General features: G+C 46.8%; 1 protein-coding gene across 1 annotated transcript in view; it reads right to left on the bottom strand.

The window, feature by feature from the left end:
- The window catches only part of dcbld2 (discoidin, CUB and LCCL domain containing 2), a 114,957-nt gene that overhangs the window by 24,624 nt on the left and 66,898 nt on the right, over positions 1-23,435 (bottom strand). The window contains exons 5-8 of the mRNA XM_086006989.1: positions 21,299-21,371; positions 9,256-9,389; positions 2,626-2,666; positions 1,164-1,379 (exon numbers count right to left, since the gene is read on the bottom strand). Coding sequence (XP_085863115.1) covers positions 1,164-1,379; positions 2,626-2,666; positions 9,256-9,389; positions 21,299-21,371 — 464 coding nt within the window. The remainder of the gene's footprint in view (positions 1-1,163; positions 1,380-2,625; positions 2,667-9,255; positions 9,390-21,298; positions 21,372-23,435) is intronic.

Below are 23,435 nucleotides of genomic sequence, written 5' to 3'. Positions count from 1 at the left end.
ATGTTACGGAGGTGGAAATAGGCGGTCTTAGTTATTGCACGGATATGTGGTTGGAAGCTCATTTCAGGGTCAAACATGACACCAAGGTTGCGAACAGTCTGGTTCAGCCGCAGACGGATACTAGGGAGAGCGATGGAGTTGATGGATAGAGAACGGAGTTTATGGTGGGTGTCTTCGGTCTTCCCAATATGTAATTGGAGAAAATTTCTGCTCATCCAGTACTGGATACCGGACAAGCAGTCTGACAATTTAGAGACCGTAGAGGGGTCGAGCGAAGTGGTGGTGAGGTAGAGCTGGGTATCATTTGCCAAAGCAAGTTATGTTAATATCTGCTTGTGCAATGATGTGGTCTATCTGGATACTGGTGGGTGGTTGGGCATAGAGCATCTCTCATGCAGCCTGACCTGCCTGGCATTCCCCTGTTGGTCCTCCTCTTATTTCAAACACCTCAAATGGGTTTTCCAATGGAAATCTCTCTATTAGTGTTGCGGGGGTGGGGTGGGAGAAATAAAACAATTGGAACAAAAAATGGCATTAAAACTGCAGAATCTATTTCATTACTCTGCCCTTTAAGTCAACTACAACAGCTTATTTACTGGCAACCTAACAACTTGCATTTATATAGCACCTTTGATGTAGTAAAGCGAGCTGTTTAGGAAGGGAATTCCAGAGCTTTGGACAGGCAGCTGAAGGCACTCCATTTTATAAATGCACTATTTCAAGTCAACATCCTGCACCCCAAAATATTGGACAATGGGATGCATAATATCCCCGCCCCCATATTAATATTTAAATTAAGCTCTCGCTTATTTGAGACAGATGCGTCCACTGCTGGCGTTCCCCGCTCATAGGAAATTGTGCCTGCTGCAAAGTAGGTGGAGATCTGGGATGACAAAACTCTACACGATTGGAAAATCCAGCCTTATGTTTCCTCCTCTAGAAAATAGCTTTCACACCAATAAGATGTAAAGGAACTGGAATCCAGATGTCACATTTTGTAGCCAGGCTCTCCATACTGGGATTGAATGTTAAGGGCCACGAGATGGAATAACTGAAGAATGTTCCACAAGGTTTCCATCACCAGAATGCCAAGTCTGAAACTTCTGATAGATCTGCAAATAAAATCAATCTGTGCCAACAACAAGACTATTACTGTCAGTTACCTGTTATTTTCTTCTCCTTCTTCAAGTCTATTTGTAGCCACTGGGGTTCATCAGTGTGAAATGCAGCCCAGGGTGAGCCAGGTTTTTTCAGACGAGCCTTTTCTGGCCCCCAGATGTGAAACTGTCCTGAAGGGTCGTGCCACTGCAGAACTGAAGATGCATTGATCTGGCTGTCTCCAATGATACCAGACTCCATTCCCAGTGTCCCATAGCAACCTACAGACCACACAGCAAACACCTGAAATCATCAGACTGTAAGCTGCCATGTGCACACAAAGACTAGAGCCACACACAATTAAAAAAGAAATAGCAGGACCAACCAGTAGCTTATATTCATATCCGATGATGACAGCTTAGTCCCAGGAATACCCGTTACTTAGCTGGGTTACAAGGTAAGCTGTTACCTGATAGGACACCATTTCATTTAACCGAGACAACATTCTGGTTAGAGGCTAGAGAGAAGCAAATACCCTAGTTCTAAGAAAACCTGCCATGTCATCCCAGTTAAAATCACAATGTCCTCTCCCATGTCATCCCATTTAAACTGATCCTTCAAATGGCCATGGGACATAGACACCTCAGAAGTGTTAAATGTCTTCCAGGTATGCTTATTTTCTGGAACTTCTTTAATTCCAAATTGTCTGTAACATGGAGCAAGAGGTAACGATTTGAATTGAGGTGAGGTGAGGTGAGAACTCCCAAGCAAGAATCAATCTTCCAGTTTTCTTAAATACATTTACATTCCACTTCAATCCAGTCAGTTGATGATACAGTGCCAGCAGCTGTCCTCCCCTCCCTGGTAAAAGGCACATGAAGTTGAAAAGTTGGCAGGAGAAAAAAAAAAGGAAAAATTGGCTCCCCTGTCAGCTCTGTGAGTAAATGCACCATTTGATCTGGTACTGACCTATAAAGACTTGGAAGCTTTCAGGTATGACCAATGTTCTGTTTCAGCTGATCTCAGCTGAGGGAGCGGTCACAGCACTGTAACTGGCCTCTGTGTTTCAGTGCTGTAGAGTGGGAAAGAAAAGTTTGTCAGGTTCCAACTAATCATACTTTGTTGGAACATGTATGTAGTGGACAATGATTGAGGGCAGGATTGGACTGGGCTGAGATGCCAGATTGTTTCCTGATGCTCACTGTTGAGGCTTATACATGTATAATGGTCATTTAGGTGAGGTACTTAGAGGGTTGCCACAACCCTTGGAACTGTACCCAGCACGAGTTACAGGCTTCTGGAGTGGTCAGAAGATAAATGGGAAAATTACATCTGCAATTATTATAGATATATACATGTTGGAGGGAGGAGCTGGTGTAGTATGACAACAGGAAATATCAGTCTTTCACAAAAGGCACAAGCACTAGTTTCTAAATGGCTGGAGCGTTTAAACTGAGAGAAACTCAATACTTAAGGCTACATGTAACAAAATAAAATCAAAGTTGGCTTCTTTGATTGGATACTCACCATTGGTCTTGAATGTAAACAGACTAGCTGATAATGGTCCACTGTAAAATTAAAGAGACTAATAAGATTAAATTATACAGCATTGTAAAGTAGAAATTCTCAGAATTATCCATACACATGTCTATTTAAACATTCAGATGTGAGCTACTGAATGTTGATCATACTGTGTTCAAAACAATCCCATTCCGTTTGAATGCGTTTTCTGTAGATTTGGGGCCCGATTTTGTGGATTGTGTGGGAAATGGTCGGATTCCCCGAATCTGGGGTTCTGACCCACAAAAAAAAGTCAGCCAGCTGCACGCAATTTTCCCTCAAGTGGCCAATTAATTTCCAGCGTGTGGGCAGCCTTGCTAATTGTCCATTTCCAGTCAGAAAGCCCCACAGTATGATGTCATCATTCGTGGTGCTTTCAAAGTGTCCAGCAAGCTTCTCCACCTCTGCAGGCTTCTCAACCACTCTTGCACAATGGCAGAGGAGCCTGCACCAGCTGCTGCCAGCGGCAGAGGCCGAGCTGCGGCCAAATTCACCGAGACGTCACTGCAGACCTTGGTGGATGGGGTAAGGGCCCACAGGGAGGTCCTCTACCCTCGCTCAGGGAGGAAGAGGCCCCCCAAAGAGTCCACGGCTGCCTGGATGGAGGTGGCAGCAGAGGTAAACTCTCTGGGTGTCACCCATCGCACCTGGCTGCAGTGCAGGAAGCGCTTCCATGACCTTCACCGCACAGGGAAAGCAAGTACGACGTTTCCATCACCCTCAACCTCATCCCCATTGCCTTTCCCCAACAGCACTCAGCTTCAGCAATCTCTTCCTCCACATCCCACTTCACAGTCACATCCATGCACCCTTACCCATTCCGTCGCTCTCTATGCTCACATTCACATAACTATTCCACCATCCAGTCTTGTAAATAGTTTTAATGCCATCATTTTCCTGTACATAAAAAATCTGGTGGCAGCTGCTGCAGTTATGGCGTCTGTCATTTGGCAAATGGGGATATCACATAGAGGCCTTAGGATAACTTGCAGATGACAGCAAGCTGGTCAAAGATGTTGGAAAGTGTAGGGATGGGCCACTGTCAGTTAAGAAGCAGTGAGGCTGCAGTGTTTGATGTACCAGGCTACGCAAATCTGCCCAGGATGAGTGCGTTCCTTGCATTCCGCCCAGCAATGTTCTCGCGCACTGGTGCCGCTGGTTGGCGGGCCTCTGCAGGATGCTCGTTTCCGTCCTCCTCCTCCTCCTCAGCATCATCCTCATCCGAGGCGGCTCTGTGAGGAGCCGCTTGGTTCTGCGGAATCGGCAAGCCACGACGCTGTGCCATGTTGTGAAGCACACAGCACACCACAACGATTTTGGAGACCCTGGCTGATGAGTACTGTAGGGCTCCACCTGATCTATCGAGGCATCTGAAGCGCAACTTCAGCAATCCGATGGTTTGCTCGATAATGCATCTGGTGGTAATGTGGCTGGAGTTGTAGCGCTCCTCAGGGGATATCCCTCGTCTTCAAGCAGCCATCCTTGAAGTTCGTTTGGCGGACTGAATAGCGGAGGCACAGTAGACTGGCGCAGTATGAAGGAGTCATGGCAGCTGCCAGGGAACCTGGCACAAACATGCAAAATCACCTTCTTGTGGTCACACACCAGCTGAACGTTAAGGGAGTGGAAGCCCTTGCGGTTGACAAAAACTCCTGGATTGCGGTGGGGTGTCCTAAGGGCCACATGTGTGCAGTCAATGACGCATTGCACCCTTGGAAAGTCTGCCAGCTGAGCTAATCCACGCGCTCGCGCCGTCACACTTGCGCGATCCCTGGTGAAATGGATGTGATTGTGCGCGAGGGCAAAGAGTGCATTGGTTACCTGCGTGATGCAAGTGTGTGCGGCCGCCTGGGAGATGCCGCTGATGTCTGCTGCTGATTCCTGGAAGGAGCCTGAGGCATAAAAGCTGAGTGCGGTGGTGACTTTGATGGCCACTGGTAAGTAGTGTGGACCTGGTGCTCTGGGCTCCAGGTCTTGCTGCAGCATTGCGCAGATGTCAGTCACAGCCTCTCGCGAAAGTTGGAGCCGCCTCTGGCACTGCTGCTCAGTCATGTTGAGGTAGCTGACCCTGTGTCTGTAGACCCTGTTTGGGGGGTATCTCCTGCGTCGACGGCCTTCCATGCGCTGGCCCCTTCTGGCCTGTGCTGCCCCAGGTGGCTGAGCCGCAGCCTGCCGCTCCTGCTGGTGCTGCTGTTGTTGCTGGTGATGCTGTTGCTGTTGCTGGAGTTGCTCCAGCCTCCTCTGCTGTTGGAGATCCTCTAACGCCAGGAAGGGAAGGTACAAAAGGCCTCCCATGCTTCTGGCAGATGCCTCCGTTGAGGAGGCGCTGAGTTAGGGTGGTGAAAGGGGCTTCCCAGGAGCTCACACTGGAGAAGTGTGTGAGGCTCCAACCTTCCACAGCTGTGCCTAAGCCTTCAAAAAGTTCCCCCAAGCCTTCAGCAACAAGGTCCTGCAGCCTGCAAATGCTGCCTGTTGATTCAGTCCTGATTGACCTGCAGTTGAAGGCAAGCAAGCCAACTCTTTTCACGCCAGGTTTCATCAGCGGTGTTCCCACAAGGCGTGTTTTATGTGGGGAAAGCCACAAAATCGCAACGGCCCCTGAAAATAGGTTTAAACATGGTAATAATTGGTGATTAGTGTTCCGATGGCCAGTCCCGCCAGCGGCGGGCGGGACTGATTCGGGTCGCGGAGAAACGGCGGTCCAAAAGTCGGACGGGGCAGGGAATCAGGCGGGGGCGGGGGTCACGACCCCCTATTTCGGCGATTTTCAGCCCCCGCCCGCCTGAAAACCCGCCCGATGGCTGGCAGAAAATCGGGGCCTTGGTCTCATTGTCATGGAAGATACCAACAGGGATGAGTGCTAATGACTCCAGACTGGTATGCATTTCAGATATTATACAGATAAAGGAAATTGCATCTTGCTGGCCTGGCAGGTGCACAGAGGTTACGGTGTTATCAACAAGCACCAGCTACATTGAGCTCTTTCCAGACAGTAGTTATTAGCAAAGGTGGAAAGAATAGTCACTGGTAAGAGATGCTCTGGCTACGACTGGATAGGCAAGAGTGGAACCATGCAAAGGTAGTACCACTGAGCTGGACAACCTGGAGAGGTGTTGGAGGAGGATAATGTGGTCAACCTTGTGAAAAGTGACAGAGCGGTTTAGGACGGAAAATATACCACGGTCACAGGCCCCAATATTTATGGGGGCGGGCGGGGGGGGGGGGGGGGAGAAGAGAGGAGTTTTGGTCAGGCCCCGCACGCTGTGCGGTTTTATCGTCACAGCGCGTGTCTTTTCTTTCCTGCAGGTTTCCTGCCCGTAAGCCAGCCTGGTTGACAGGCGTGGCTCCCTGCCGGGTGAGGAACACTCCAGAGGAGGCCGCAGGCCAGGAGCAAGTAGGGAGCCTGCAGCTGGGTTAGTGGTAGCATTGAGGGAAGGGTGATCTCCAATCCCGAGGGTGCCAATCTCCGATCCTGGGGGTGGGTGGGGGAGGGGTTTCTGACTGTGGACAGGAAAGGAGGTAATCTTGGTGGGCTGGGGGGTGCGGGAAGACTCCTGATCCTTCTGGCCCACAAGCAGTGCTGTAAAGGCACTTAACTTCTCCACAAAGCAGTCTCACCTGCCTTTAGCTGCCAGGTTTCCCGAGACCGGGGAAACCCGCCTGGCAAGAGTTAAACCTGGAAGATAGGTTAAATCTGAAGCACGCAGCCTCATTAAAATATTTAAATGATCAACCCATCTCCTGGGAGTGGGTTAGTTGCCTGCCCCGCTGCCATTAAAACCGGAAGTGGGTGGGTTGGAGTTGGGTTTGAATTTTTTTTAATTTTCACATCTCACCTGATGCAAACCCACCTGTTTTTGGGAGTTAAAATTTCCCCACAGTCACGAGAATGTTGTTTGAGTCTTTGATTAGCACCATTTTGGTTTGGTGGGAACCCTGATTGGAGGGGTTCAAATAGGGCCTTGTGGGAGATATGGGCACGGAGTTGAGAGGTGACAACACATTCAAGGATTTTTCAGGAAATGGACACTGGCGATAATGGCCCAGAAATTCGGGTCCCAACGCGTGAGTACGGACGGAGTACTCACGCGTGGACCCGATGGAAGTGCCAGAATCTTGCATGCACTACGCATGCGCGGGAAACCAGCACTTCCGATCCTCTGAACCAAGGGGTTCAGAGGTCGAACGCGTGCGCGCGGGAGTCTGCGCATGTGCGTTGAACTTCCTTTTTTTTTCAGGTTTTAACGTGCGGGTAAGTCTGTACATTTCAGAAATGTAAAAAGCAGCCTAAGGACTTCATTTTCAAGGTAAGTGGTCAATTATTTAAAATTAAAACATTTTTTCCCACAGGTTTTTTTTAACTTTTAAATACTTTAAAGCAAGGTAAGTTTATTTTTAGCCCCGTTTTTTTAGAAAATTATTTTTTTCAAAAATTTAAATTTCTGTTTAAAATAGTTATTTAATGTCATTTATAGTTTACTAGCAGGGGAGCCCGGCGTTGCCAGGGCAATTTTGGGCCGCGCGGTCTCGGTGCCCCTGTCTGTCCCTCTCCTGGTCTCCTTGTGCTGTCCTCTCCCTCCCCTCTCCCTGCCTAGCGCCCGAGGCCGTTGTGATAGCGGCCGTGCGGGGCCTAGCGGTTGAGGCGCGGCCGGGCTGTCGGGCCGAGACAGACCTGAGCTGAGCTCCCCCGCGGATCGCGCGGCTGACGGCCGGCCGCTCCCCCGACCGCTGTGTGTGTCGGGCCGAGCGGTTGCGAGGCACGGCCCGAGTGAGCCCAACTTATCTGCCGCTCCGGCGGGGCGGGAGCGGGATCGGGAGCCGGAATGTGGGGGTTTGTTTTGGTGCTGCTGTCCCTGTGGGGATGGAAAAAATGGCAGCGAAGTTTAGGGAGACTGGAGGATTAGGACCCGCCCGTGACGCACTGATTGGTCAACCATCAGGTGAATGAACTGTAGGATTGGTCAAGCAGCACGTCAGTCAACGCTAATGACAGGTAGGATTTTTGAACCTTTTTTGTATATTGTCCTAACAATTTTTGTGTGATGAAAAAGTAAATACGCCTACGAGAGTCCCCTAATGATAAGCTTTCTTTTGATATAACATATCACAGAAATCACAGAAACCCCACAGTGCAGATAGAGGCCATTTCGGCCCATCGAGCCTGCACCGACACATATCCCACCCGATCCCCGTAACCCCTACACCAACACATATCCCACCCTATCCCCGTAACCCCACGTATTTAATCCCCCTAACACTAAGGGTCAATTTTATCATAGCCAATCAACCTAACCCGCACATCTTTGGACTGTGGGAGGAAACCGGAGCACCCGGAGGAAACCCACGCAAACACGGGGAGAATGTGCAAACTCCACACAGACAGTCACCCGAGGTCAGATTCGAACCCGGGTCCCTGGCGCTGTGAGGCAACAGTGCTAACCACTGTGCCACCGTGCTGCCCTTTGTGTGGGTATGTGTAGGTATGCTCTATAACTTTTGATTGTATAGCTGGACAGAGAGACAGAGAGACATACTGTTATATTATAGAGATTTACAAAGTGTGATTTAAAAAAAAAATTATTTGAAGGTAAAGTACAGTTTTACAGCCTCAGCATTTATACGTTTTGACAGGTCTATCTGTCAAGACTTATGAATGGAGCATTCCCTGCTCCGATTGGCTGCCTGTTGCTCACGTGATCCCAGGGGACGCTTCGCACTAACTACGCCCCTGGGACACGCCAGCATAGCGCGCCGGCCTCTGGGACAGGCCTCGGAGAGGAATTCCATGCAGGCCAAGAGGTCAACTGCCAGCGCGCTAGGTAAGTGTAGGTCGGGGGCTTGCACCCGCGGGAAGTCCCCGACCCGAATTTCTGGGCCATTGCGGTAGATTGTAAGGACAGAGGGATTAAAGGTAGGTTTTTTTGAGGAGGGAGATGACGATGGCGGTTTTGAAAGTACCTAAGGAAATGGACCGATTTACAATGTCAGCTAGCATGGGGTCCAGGAAGGAAAGAATACTTTTACTGGAGTACAAATGCCATCACTTCACCGAGCTTTCAGTTTTGATGAAGGGTCATATCCAAATCCTTAACTTTAAGATGCTGATCAGCCAACTGTGCGTTTCCAGCATGTTCCATTTTCACTCAGCTGACCAACATTCACATTTTTTCTTCTTGTTATCTTGGCTTTCTCAGCTCCCAGGTTCAGCTGTGCTGCTGTAGGTGAGGTATCAGGCAGGGGAGTCATTCCTCCCGACCTGTCCTACTCACACAAAGGATATTGGAAAGAATGTGCAAATCCAATGGGGAACCTTCACTGAGCTGACCTGGCACGACTGCCAACAGTTGTTGTGGTGCAACACTGATAGTTGGGCCTGCTCTGCCTTTTCAGCTGCGAGGAATGCATGTGGCAGCAAGGATGAAGAGGAGGAAACTAGAGTAAAAAGAAGCTAACATGATACTTTTACTCTCACAAATACAGTTTACTTCATCCCCTTTTTGTATTTTGCAAATATTACATGATTATGACTCTCCCCACTTCACTTTTATAAGCAAAAGGTAGTAGCATTAAATGTTTTTTCTCAATTATTGTACTTACAGTTTTGAGGAGACATTATTTGCAAGAGTGCTTTCGTAGTATGGAATGCCTTTACTGATGACAACATTGATCCGGCCACCCAGAAAATTTGACACCACACCAGCATGAACACCAGCCATACACAGCAAAGAGGACTGGAAAAGAGATGACAATCAACATTCACCATGAACACTAACTCATTACAGATTCATACAAGAGTTTAGACCTGAACCATGTCTGTTTTCACTTTCTGTTAAAAGCATTGTTTGTTTTACTTAAACAAAGTTGATCCAGACAAATTGTTCGTTATAGTGAAGACCAAAAGTTCAAATACCAGGGAGATCGGTTAAAGATTGGAAATTCAGGAACAAGAAAGGAAATCAAACTCGTTGTTTTACACAAAAGGTAACAGATTTGTGGAATATGTTATCAGGGAAGACCTTTGAGAACTAGATAGAATTCTGGAAAGAAAAGTGATTGTGGGATAGGTTAAGAAGACAGAGAAGTGGAGCAGAGATCAATCAGAAAGACTAGCACCTGGAATTTCCACAGGGATTCTCCAAATTTCCTGCTGTAACTTTAGTGGAACCTTCAAGAACTAGCATAAATGGCTAAAAGAGGCCACTTACATTTCTCCAGGGTTTCTGCCAATCTTCTGCTGAAGTTATAGCAGGAAATTGGGAAAATCCTATGGAAATTCTTCCCTCAGGAATGATGGGCCTAATGACCTATTCCTGTTCTTAAAAATTCTTGTGTGCTTATATTGCTATGTCATAACTCTAATGTTCAGCCCTCCACAAAGAGCTTTTAAAAACTTGTTTATCATTTTTGAAGCTACAAACAACTTTTTTTTTTACATTGGTATATACTTTATGAAACCATTGTACCTTTTGATTGCACAGTGCTTGCGGGAGGAGTGCACGGATACATCCAGGTTTCTTGGCATGACTGTGCTTACTGAAGCAAGGTGGGTGAGGGGGTTGAAGCAACTTGTTTAGGCCTTGGGTTTTTGGGGGCTAGTCAGACTTTCCTGCCTCCTGCCTTGTCTTTAACCGCCCTAGGACTGGAACTCATTGAAAATAAACTTCCACACCTTAATGGGATGCCACTGACAAAGAGATAAATAAATAATTGACTGACTGCATGTGGCCCATAAGCAGATTAGATAAGTGCCTGCCTCCAACCAAATCCTCGAGTTTCTAGGCCCATAGCTGTGCATCACACTATTCTTCCTGCCACAGTTGAGGCAGGTTTTAGCTGTTTTCTGACTGAGCAGCTGCATAGAGTGCCTCAACTGCACTGGCACTGGATGGAAGGAGATGGCAGCAGAGCTTCTCATTTATGCAAAACTTCAGAATGGCTTATGGGTACGTGCAACTACTGGAATAAAACAAAGTAGCACATTGCACATACATGTGATGGGTCAATTATGAATTATGAAAATAAGCCATTAAAGATTAAGCAAATCAAACTAAAATAAACACAATCTATTCCAATAGATTGTAATATTTTTTCAGTTTTTAGGCAAGCACAAGTTTGTTTAAAGGTATCAGTGAAACTATTCAGCATTATATACCACAAATTTCTCAGAGGACTCGGTTAATTTCTGGTCAGATTTAGGTTACACAGTCAATGAAACTGTGTCTCAAGACAAACCCAACAGTGAAACTTGGATACACAAAATGCTGGAAACACTCAGCAGGTCAAGCAGCATTCTGTGGCGAGAACCGGAGTAAACATTTCAGGTATAAACCCTTCCTCAGAACTAGAAGATATTACAGATATTACAACCTATTGGAATAGATTGCGTTTATTTTAGTTTGATTCACTTAATCTTCAATGGCTTATTTTTATAATTCATTTTTTTCGACAGCATCTCCCAAACCCGCGACCTCTAGAAAGACAAGGGCAGCAGGCACATGGCAACACCACCACCTCCAAGTCTCACACCATCCCGAGGTGGAAATATATCGCTGTTTCTTCATTGTCGCTGGGTCAAAATCCTGGAACTCCCTCCCTAACAGCACTGTGGGAGTATCTTCACCACACGGGTCAAGAACGCGGCTCACCGCCACCTTCTCAAGAGCCACTAGGGATGGGCAATAAATGCTGGCCTTGCCAGCGACGCCCACATCCCAGGAACAAATTTTTAAAAAATGATCATTTAAAAAAAAAAATCAACTCTTGTCCTTTTCACAGATGCTGCCGAACCTGCTGATGTTTCCTGTTTTTTTCCATTTCCTATTTCTAGCATCTGCAGTATTTTGCTTTTTGCTTATAGTGAAATCTTGATTGTCTCGGTCAAACTGTCTGCAAAATGACTGGACCCCTGAACGCATGCATTACGGGCTCTTGAAACCGCTGAAATTACTATTTCAACCTACTGTTTACATATGGACTCCTGGGACTGAGAGATCACTGTTAACCCTAGTATGAGAGGCTAAAGGAAGAAAAACACTCAACTAATTGTCCTTTGCACTTTGATCACTTCAACTCTGTTTACATATGAATATGCTGACTGTGTGTTTCTCCATGTACAACACATGCAAGGAGCCAGGAAACCTCACTGTTGGGGCTGGAACAAGGGCTTGCAGCAAAGCTACACAGACCAGTTTCTATGAGCATTAACCAGGGATCAATGGATTCACTGATTATTTTTATAAGAAGCCTGATGAGAAAGAAGATGGCTTCACTTCCTTGTATTCTCTTAATTCAAGTCCAGAACCTACTGCTGATGCAGACAAAAACCTCTGCATTTGGATGACATTCGTCTGTCCACTATTTTAAAGCAGGCATTATTTTAAATTCCATTAAACAAGCAGCTAAAGGGAATATGATACAAGTGCATTAAACGTTCATTACAGTATTTTCTAGGCTTAAATGACAAAGATGTACAGGGTAGATTTTCCAATCTACAATCGCTTGGTACAAACGCTCAGTGTACCAGCACCAAATTCTGGCCAGCATTATTTTAGGAAAGATGCTAACCTGCTTATTTTAAACAAGTTAACACCAGCATAAAAACAGCCCACACAGGAATGTAGTACAAGCACATTAAGCATTCTAACATGAAATTTACCCGTTGGGGAGCTTCTACCTTCATGTCCGCCTATTCCAGAGCAGCGATAGTGTGACCAACAGCACCTGAAATCAGGCGAGAACACCAACAGGACCTGAAATCGGGCGAGAACACCAACGGGACCTGAAATCGGGCGAGAACACCAACGGGACCTGAAATCGGGCGAGAACACCAACGGGACCTGAAATCGGGCGAGAACACCAACGGGACCTGAAATCGGGCGAGAACACCAACGGGACCTGAAATCGGGCGAGAACACCAACGGAACCTGAAATCGGGCGAGAACACCAACGGGACCTGAAATCGGGCGAGAACACCAACGGGACCTGAAATCGGGCGAGAACACCAACAGGACCTGAAATCGGGCGAGAACACCAACGGGACCTGAAATCGGGCGAGAACACCAACGGGACCTGAAATCGGGCGAGAACACCAACGGGACCTGAAATCGGGCGAGAACACCAACAGGACCTGAAATCGGGCGAGAACACCAACAGGACCTGAAATCGGGCGAGAACACCAACAGGACCTGAAATCGGGCGAGAACACCAACAGGACCTGAAATCGGGCGAGAACACCAACGGGACCTGAAATCGGGCGAGAACACCAACGGGACCTGAAATCGGGCGAGAACACCAACAGGACCTGAAATCGGGCGAGAACACCAACAGGACCTGAAATCGGGCGAGAACACCAACGGGACCTGAAATCGGGCGAGAACACCAACGGGACCTGAAATCGGGCGAGAACACTAATGGGACCTGAAATCGGGCGAGAACACCAACGGAACCTGAAATCGGGCGAGAACACCAACGGGACCTGAAATCGGGCGAGAACACCAACGGGACCTGAAATCGGGCGAGAACACTAACGGGACCTGAAATCGGGCGAGAACACCAACGGGACCTGAAATCGGGCGAGAACACCAACAGGACCTGAAATCGGGCGAGAACACCAACAGGACCTGAAATCGGGCGAGAACACCAACAGGACCTGAAATCGGGCGAGAACACCAACAGGACCTGAAATCGGGCGAGAACACCAACAGGACCTGAAATCGGGCGAGAACACCAACAGGACCTGAAATCGGGCGAGAACACCAACAGGACCTGAAAATCGGGCGAGAACACCAACAGGACCTGAAATCGGGCGAGAACACCAACAGGACCTGAAATCGGGCGAGAACACCAACAGGACCTGAAAATCGGGCGAGAACACCAACGGGACCTGAAATCGGGCGAGAACACCAACGGGACCTGAAATCGGGCGAGAACACCAACGGGACCTGAAATCGGGCGAGAACACCAACGGGACCTGAAATCGGGCGAGAACACCAACGGGACCTGAAATCGGGCGAGAACACCAACAGGACCTGAAATCGGGCGAGAACACCAACGGGACCTGAAATCGGGCGAGAACACCAACAGGACCTGAAATCGGGCGAGAACACCAACGGGACCTGAAATCGGGCGAGAACACCAACGGGACCTGAAATCGGGCGAGAACACCAACGGGACCTGAAATCGGGCGAGAACACCAACGGGACCGGAAATCGGGCGAGAACACCAACGGGACCGGAAATCGGGCGAGAACACCAACAGGACCTGAAATCGGGCGAGAACACCAACGGGACCTGAAATCGGGCGAGAACACCAACAGGACCTGAAATCGGGCGAGAACACCAATGGGACCGGAAATCGGGCGAGAACACTAACGGGACCTGAAATCGGGCGAGAACACCAACAGGACCTGAAATCGGGCGAGAACACCAATGGGACCGGAAATCGGGCGAGAACACCAACAGGACCTGAAATCGGGCGAGAACACCAACAGGACCTGAAATCGGGCGAGAACACCAACAGCGCTGTTGAAAAATGTGAGCTGCAGTGCAACTTCCACAAACCACAATCGGCAGTAACACTATCAAATTGTAAGTTGAATGACTGCATTGGGTCTTACCACTGGGAATGATTCAAACAGGGATTTGAAACAGGCTGTTTCTGCTAGGAATGCTGCATATGAGGAAGTCTGACCACCTCATCACTAAACTGAACAGTATCAGTCACTGTGTCATCACATTTATCTTTATAGAAGAGACCGCAGGTCGGAGTGAGTAACGGTAGAATTTGGAATGCACACTATTGCATTTCCCACTATCAACTGACCCATCCATCAATGTGGAAGCACTTGTTTCAGCTGGTTCTGCTGCGTTTGGTGTCTGTTGCCTGACATCGTAACTATTCTGCTGCGTTAGTCAGCTCCAGTCTAAAAAGTTTCTCATTTGTCTTCCCACAAAAATGTTTTAAAAATTCGCAAGAATCCCACATTTCTCAATTTGCTCCAATAGAATATTATGGATCCTATATATAACCAATAGATATTATTTCAAATTGTCAAATTTAGTGAGATAGCTTTTCTGAAACAGTTCAACCAGTACACAAAAAACATGGGCTTCGGTGGGACAGGGGCAGGTGAGCAGTTAAAATAGCAAAACTAACTATGTTACTGGACTAGTAATCCAGAGGCCCGGACTAATGATCCAGAGACAGGCATTCAAATCTCACCACGGCAGCTGGGGAATTTAAATTCAGTTAATTAAATAAATCTGGAATAAAAAGCTAGTATCAGTAATGGTGACCATGAAACATGATTGTCATAAAAACCCATCTGGTTCACTAATGTCCTTTAGGGAAGGAAATCTGCCGTCCTTACCTGGTCTGGCCTATATGTGACTCCAGACCCACAGCAATGTGGTTGACTCTTAACTGCCCCTCAAATGGCCTAGCAAGCCACTCAAAGACAATTAGGGATGGGCAATAAATGCTGGCCCAGCCAGCGACGCCCACATCCCGTGAACGAATATTTTAAAAATCGTTACCGCCTCAAAGCATTTTAACAAAGGAGCTGACTCTGATGGAAATCGCAAATGTAAATATGATGTTGTAGCGGTTCGTGTAAATCGCCACTAAATGAAAGAGTTTAACTTCGATGAACTATAAATAAGTTGTTTATTTACCAGAACAGGATAATTACAGCAGGTAAGGTAGCAGGTAAGATGGCTGACTGCAGGAGCACCATGTTGTAGGTCTTGTCCCAGCGGGGACTCCACAAGGACTGAGTTCCCAGTCCCGTGGGGAGCGTCATGACCTCATTGCGTTCTGCTCTATATTCCCGCGCTTTGGGCGTCGCGTGACCGCATCGTGACGTCAGCACATTCGCGTGCGCTTAGGCGGTCACGTGACCTGCGCCGTTGCATCGGTACATCTCCCCGGTACGGAGGCTGGCCTTTGAGGCCAAGGTTGCGAGGCTGGGCTGTGCCGGTACTTGCCGCGGGAGTGGAGGATCGCTTCGCTCCCGCCTGCTGGCCGATGCGGCCGAAGTCGCCGTAGCTCGGGCTGTGCCCGCGGCCGTCTAGGAAACCCGAGTCGGGCCGGCGGCCGACGCGCATGCGTCACATGATGCGTGACGTCAGCGCGTTAGGTCGCCTCTTAAAGGGGCAACGGCCCAACAGGTAAGTTAAAGGGGCACAGCCCCAACTGGTAAGTTATACAAATAAGTAAGTTAAGTACATACAATTAAGTAAGTTATACATACATAAGTAAGTTAAGTTAAAGGGAATTATGTATCTCAATGTAAAGGACAACCAATGGGACCGCCACAATGTAATGGTTTTAACCGGGCGAGTTCGAAGTCCCACCCGCAGAAAATCCGTTAAGTAAAACTTTGCAGGATGAGGTTTCACAACCTGACTGACAGGAAACTGGATTTAAAGGAGCGCTCAACTGCAGGCACTCACATAGTTGGGATTTGTGTGTTATAATGCTTTGAGCTTGCTGATTGTGACTTTCTGATTATTTTTTAACCTTACACAACAACAATTTTTCCTGCATCGCCTGAGGCCACATTTCCATAATGGGAATCGCCTCCTGACTGGCGGGATGGAGTGGCAATTCAGACAGCAGGAGCCCACCGCAGAGTACTGACAAAACGGTACCTAGCAGTAAGGCAAGTGGATGGGGGGCAGGGGGAAAAGGGGCTTTGCGGTCGAGGGGATGCCCAAGGTTTCCTTGTGGGGCCCAGAAGAGCAATCCTTCTCCTCTTGGCCCACAAGCAAACCTTTGAAAGATTAAACTTCCCTGGGTCTCTTCTGGCTCTCGATCCAGCTCCCAGGAGGACTGCTGCCTCACTCAGGTCAATACTGAAGTTGGCTCTGATGATGCCATCGGAGGCCAATCCGCATGGTAGGATGGAAGGACCCTGCCAGCTTTGGGTGGGTGTCCTTGCAGTCGGCTAGATTGGGCAGGAAGTATGTAAGTTCACCACTTCAATTTATCTCCACCCCCAGCCCTGTTTCTTACATCCCCCCCATTGTCTCTCATTGGCATATCTTTCCCTGGCTAAGGGAGCACAACCCCCAAATAGTTACCTACATAACCCAATATATCTACCTAATAAATTAAATGGTAAAATTTTAAATGCAGTGCAGGGGCAGAGATACTTGGGAGTTCTTTGAAGGTGGCAGGACAAGTTGATAAGGCTGTTAAAAAAGCTTATGGGATTCTGGGCTTTATAAATAGAGTCAAAGGGCTGGATTTTCCAAGCACTGTGGAGGCGGGCATGGAGGCGGGCCTGCCGGTAAATTAGCAGAAGGTGGGGGCGGATGGCAAACCCGCCCCCATCCCACCTCCGTGCCCTTTTGCCAGAAGGCGGGAAGATGTGCTGCTTTGGGTCCCGTCTCCTGGAGGCGGGAAAGGCATTAAATACTTTTAACTACCTGTTAACAGGTAGTTAACAGGCAAAAAAAAAGGATTAGTGCCATTTTACCTTCACAGGTGAAGGCCTCCCGACCTTGGAGAACCCTGCCGGGTTGGAGGAGACGTGAAGGAGGTCTGCAGCTGTTGGAGGCACCTGGAAGTAAGATGTAGAGGTGAGTGATGGGTGCAAGTGTGGAGTGGTAAGTATGTAAGGTGAGTGATAAAAATGTTCACTTACCTTGTTTTCTTCCTACAGCCTTCATCCTCTCTGGATCAGGGGACCCGACATCCTCGTTGTCGATTTCACAGACTGGCTGTTGGATCCTCCGATCCAGCAGCCATCTGAAATTTACAAAGTTGAAAGGTTTGAGGAGTCCTGAACACAAGGACTCATCAAACTAAAGAGAATGTCAGTGTCTGACAGCTTCACAGAGCTGTCAAACACTGACATTTCTTCTTTCAAGAAGTCTTGACAGACGTTGACGTGCTCAGTCAGTGACTTCCCCCCTAATTGGCCTGCTGAGCCCGCAGGGCGGGCTTAACAAGGTCAATCAGGGGAAAATCCCTCTGGTTGGTCAGGCGAGGATGGAGGCGGGACATTGATACGGCAAGCAGCAGTCCCGCCTCCAACTCGCCTCCATTCAGAAAATCCAGCCCAAAGTGTACAAAAGCAAGGAAGTTATGGTAAACTGTTATCCTCACTGGTTAGGCCTCAGCTAGAGTATTGTTTCCAATTCTGGGCACCAAACTTGAGGAAGGATGTCAAGGCCTTGGAGAGGGTGCAGAGGAGATTTACCAGAATGGTGCCAGGGATGAAAGTTTTCAGTTACAGGAGAGACTGGATAAGCTGGTATTATTCTCCTTAGCGCAGAGAAGGTTAAGGAGAGATTTAATAGTGCTGTTCAAAATTATGAGGGGTTTTGATAGAGTAAATAAGGTAAAACCGTTTCCACTGACAGGAGGGTCGGTAACCAGAGGACACAGATTTAAAATAATTGGCAAAAAAATCTAGGGGAGAGGGGATTTTTTTTTAATGCAGCGAGTTGTTACAACCTGAAATGCATTGCCTGAAGATGTGGAGGAAGCAGTTTCAATAGTAACTTTCAAAAAGGAATTCAATATATACTTGAAAAAATGAAATTTGCAGAGCTATGGGAAAAGGGCAGAACAGTAGGAATAATTAAATAGCTCTTTCAAAGAGCCAACAGACACAATGGGCCTAATGGCCGTCTTCTGTGCTGTATGATTCTATGATTCAATAATAAGTCACTGCATTTCAAAAAGTAATTCACTGTATGAAAAGCACTTTGAACACTTCAATAGGATAAGGTGTTATATAAATACAAGTAACTTATTTGGAAAGTACCAAGCTCAGCGGATCAGTACTTAAGGAGTTAAATAGGCAACAACAACAACTTGTATTTATATAGCGCCTTTAACGCAGTAAAACGTCCCAAGGCGCTGCGTAGGAGTATTAGAAGACAAAAAATTTAACACTGAGCCACTTAAAGATAAATTAGGGCAGGTGACCAAAAGCTTGGTCAAAGAGGTGGGTTTTAACGAGCGTCTTAAAGGAGGAAAGAGAGGTAGTGAGGCGGAGAGGTTTAGGCAGGGAATTCCAGAGCTCAGGGCCTAGGCAACAGAAGGCATGGCCACCAATGGTTGAGTGAATATAATCAGGGATGCTCAAAAGGGCAGAATTAGAGGAGCGCAGATATCTCGGGGGGTTGTGGGGCTGGAGGAGATTACAGAGATAGGGAGGGGTGAGGCCATGGAGGGATTTGAAAACAAGGATGAGAATTTTGAAATCGAAGCGTTGCTTAACCGGGAACCAAAGTAGATCAGCAAGCACAGGGGTGATGGGTGAACGGGACTTGGTGCAAGTTAGGACACGGGCAGCCGAGTTTTGGATGTCCTCAAGTTTATGTAGGATAGAATGTGGAAGGCCAGCCAGGAGTGCGTTGGAATAGTCAAGTCTAGAGGTAACAAAGGCATGGATGAGGGTTTCAGCAGCGGATGAGCTGAGGCAAGGACAGAGACGGGCGATGTTACGGAGGTGGAAATAGGCAGTCTTTGTTATGCTGTGGATATGTGGTCGGAAGCTCATTTCAGGGTCAAATATGACACTGTGGCGTACCGATCACAGAACGGACACAATCCGCTTTCCGGTCCGTAGACTATAAATCAGGCGTCATGCCTTTAAGGATCACACCTTTAAGAAACTCGATCTGCAACATAGTTAAGCCCAGAGCGGGGGAGGAGCAGTCAAAGCTGTGCACTGATGAAAGACAGTTGTACTTTGTGTAGTCTCTGACTCCATTTTGTGTTCAGCATGCAGCCTCAACAATTAAACCTTTTCTGTTGAACCTCTCAAGAGTTCAGTATTTTTTGCTAGGAGTACGTAGACTCCTACAACACCAAGGTTGCGAACAGTGTGGTTCAGCCTCAGACAGATGTTAGGGAGAGGGATGGAGTCAGTGGCTAGGGAACGGAATTTGTGGAGGGGACCGAAAACAATGGCAGGACTGTTCGATACTCGGAATCACCACCTGAACTGCAGTAAATTTCTCAGTGCAGTGCAGTGCATCCCACTTGAGGAGAGGTCCAATATATTCTTGCTAGAAGTGAACTCTCCATTGGCTGAGGAGCAGAGTGAACTGCGATTATATGCAAGTCAGTGATTTGACCCAGTCAGCAGCTGCAGGAAGTTGTAGGAGGTGAAAGGGCTCGTGGGAGTGGGTGTGAAGGAGAGGAATAGATGAGCACAGTGCAGGAGGGCAGAAATTTAAATCGATTTTACTATCTATATTTCACTGTTGAAGATTTTAGGATTTTTAATGGTTTTCCAAAAGGAACTGTCTGGCTAGTTTTTGTTTGATTCATTCCTAAAGAATTAGCACCACTAAATGAATTCAGTGGGGGTATTCTAGAGAGCCTCTGAATAAAGACTTTATTAAAATGACACTACTGGTTTGGTATTTGATTAACCTTTGTGTGCTCTTTTGGTATTCAATGATATCAGCCCGACGTGTCCACTGTGTGGAATGTGTGAAGTAAGCACTCTGAAAAGCCAAGGAGCGAGTGTCTGGGTGCACTCTATGCCCTCGGCTTCACTGACTCATGCCTGCAGATTGCTGGAACCCAGCTGGTTCTGTGTAAGCTCTGAGGCGAGACCTGTTAAACCTCATCATCAAGTGAATACTTCTGCATAGCTTAAATAAATGTTCTAATTGCCAAGCTCGGCACCAGCTGACAGGACTGTGGCTGCTGCGGTTAACTCTGGACATGCTGATCTTGGAGACCAATGTGATTCCAGTATCTCCAGCAGTGAATACCCACTGCCTTACCCACAGCCGAGTGATCTCAACTTGCCGGAGGCACAGAGTGAACTCCAGACCCTCCCATTACGAAAAACACTTCAATTCAAATATCCACTTCAATCTACGATTCTGACATGAAGGGGAATGTTAGAATTCCCCCTTGTTTTGGTTAATTAGAAAAAGAAAAGAAAGACTTGCATTTATATAGTGCCTTTTACAACCTCAGGATGTCCCAAAGCGCTTTACATCTAATTAAGTACTTTTTTTTTTTGAAGTGCAGTCACTGTTGCAATGTAGAAAGCACTTAGACAGCAAATTAAATAGTGGCTGGAGTCAACTACTCTTGCACCCGCAACTAGAGGCAGCAACAACTTGTATTTATATAGCGCCTTTAACATAATAAAACGTTCCAAGGCGCTGCAAGAGGCAACTAGAGGAACTAGGAACTGAAGCATCTAGAATGGTCTTGAGGATGTTTGCAGGTAACAACTCTACATGATACTTGTGAAGTATCCCACAATATAAGAAATATTGTACATTAGGAAATATTAGCACAAAGAATCTTTCATGCAACCTGAGGCTGCCAACACTTTCATGCAAAATTAATTTTGCCGAGAGACATTTGTGATAAATGCAGTCATTATAAGTTTGCGATAAATTTAAACGCGAGGATAGTAGCATTTATTTGACAGTACTTCTTTTGTTCCCATAAAGCACAACTATGATACAAATGGCCTGGGTGGAAGCATCCACTTCACCTAGTTATCGTTAGTCTAAATTCTCTTAATATTCACCAAATCAATTGCAGATCCCAGAGCAGAGATGAATATGCATGCGGTATATCATGGTTAGATAATTTCACTTGGCTAATCCCATCAATAAGTTTGCTGTCTCACTCTCTCGCTACTTACATCTCGATAGCCGTGAGGGATAGTTCCAGAGATGTCACCAAAAGGGGTCAAGCATCCTGCAGGACAGTACTTGCTGAAAATAAGAAATAAAATATAAACCAGGTAGTGAATATAATCTAGTGTATTACTGTGTTAAGGAGATAGTCAATGAGACAACAATGAGAGGACACAAGCTTAAGATAATCACAAAAAGAATGAAAGGGGAGATTAGAAAAATATAGGCATCAAGGGGTATGGGGAGAGAGCGGGAATATGGTATTGAGATAGAGGATCAGCCATGATCATATTGAATGGCGGAGCAGGCTCGAAGGGCCGAATGGCCGACTCCTGTTCCTATTTTTCTATGTTTCTATATTCTTTATACAGAGGGTGGTTGGAAAATGGAATACACTGTCACAAACTATTGTTGCAGCAGAATAAATTAACTCTCTTAAAAGGGAATTAGATAGTTACTTGAAAAAGGTAAGTATTACATGGTATGGGGAGTGAGAAAGCCAGTTGGATTAAATTAAGTTGCTTGAGTAGAGAAAAACACCAGCAAAAGACTTAAAGGTCAGAATAGCCTGTTTCTGTGCTGAAACATTACGATCCCGGAGAAGCTGGCGGAAGCCCTGGGGAGAGTTCTTTGCCACACTTGCATCTTCCAAGGGCATCACACCACACATCAGTGTAGCACAATCTAGTTGCATGATTATATACGGACACCCAGGTTGGCACAAAAGTTGGGCACATATCTGTCATTGAGCATGTACTCCTTCAACTTGCAGCATCTCAAAATTATTTTTACATAGAAACATAGAAGATAGGAGCAAGAGTAGGCCATTCGGCCCCTCGAGCTTGCTCCGCCATTCAATACGATCATGGCTGATCATCCAAATTCAGTACCCTGTCCCTGCTTTCTCCCCATATCCCTTGATCCCCTTAGCCTTAAGAAATATATCTAACTCCTTCTTGAATATATTTAATGAAATGGCCTCAACTGTCTTCTGTGGTAGAGAATTCCACAAGTTCACCACTCTGGATGAAGAAATTCCTCCTCATCTCAGTCCTAAATTGCTTACCCCTTATCCTTAGACTGTGACCCCTGGTTCTGGACACCCCTGCCATCGGGAACAGCCTTTCTGCATCTAGTCTGTCTAGTCCTGTTAGAATTTTATAAGTTTCAATGAGGTCCCCTCTCATTCTTCTAAACTCCAGCGAATATAAGCCTAATCGACCCAATCTCTCTTCATAAGTCATTCCTGCCATCCCAGGTATCAGTCTAAAAATGCCAGATTTATTTAATTAACTGAATTTAAATTCCCCAGCTGCAGTGGTGGGATTTGAACTCACGTCTCTGGATCATTAGTCCAGGCCTCTGGATTAATAGTCCAGTAATATAACCACTGTGCTACCGTACCCTATATTCACAATAGAAAATTGTTTTTTCTTCTTGTATAAGAGGACACACGATTTGAGGGCACAATTCTGACCTGGAGAAATGTCTCCTGGCTGAAGTGATAAGTGTAGCATGCTTGGGAGGATCAGATGATTTCAGACCTGTGGTTCCCAAAGCTCTCCACCACTGGGGCTTTCCTTGCCTCATGTCTGGGTCTGGTGTATTTGTTAGAAGTTGATTGCTATGATTAGTCAACAATGCCATTATCATTGTATCATGCGACTACAAGGATGGTAGAAGGTGAATCAGATGGACCTCGGTCTTTTTTCATCCAGCAATTCCTATGTGCCGAAGTGCAGGTGGCAAAGGCAAATCTTCTCTGAAATGCCCAAGTAGCTCTGGTGGGGTCTACAGAAGTAATGCCAGGTCTGTGCAACCCATCTTAAGTCAGGTGGACCTCCCTCTGATCATTCCTCTGCAACTCCTCCTCATCCTCAAGCTCCCCGAGGGAAAGAAGAATTCCAGAGAAATGCTCGTTTTGTCACTTTAGGGTGTTGAAAATGAGTTTTAAGCTCTCGGAAATGCTATGATGTAAAAAAGCAAGTAAACCAAAAAAGTCAAATTTCACCCAAAAGCATAAAAAACAGCAATTACCTGTGAAACAATACTAAACCTGCATAACATAGTTTTGAGAAATAAGTTCAAGGCTAGAAAGGGCCTTCTACTCTGACCAGTTTATGGGGCCCTAAAGCACTCTCT

Source organism: Somniosus microcephalus, chromosome 14 (genome assembly GCF_052327205.1).
Source record: "Somniosus microcephalus isolate GS21.2 chromosome 14, FLI_Smic_1.0, whole genome shotgun sequence".
Taxonomy (NCBI): domain Eukaryota; kingdom Metazoa; phylum Chordata; class Chondrichthyes; order Squaliformes; family Somniosidae; genus Somniosus; species Somniosus microcephalus.
Note: the sequence above shows the minus strand (reverse complement) of the source record. Positions and strands in the feature narration are given on the sequence as shown.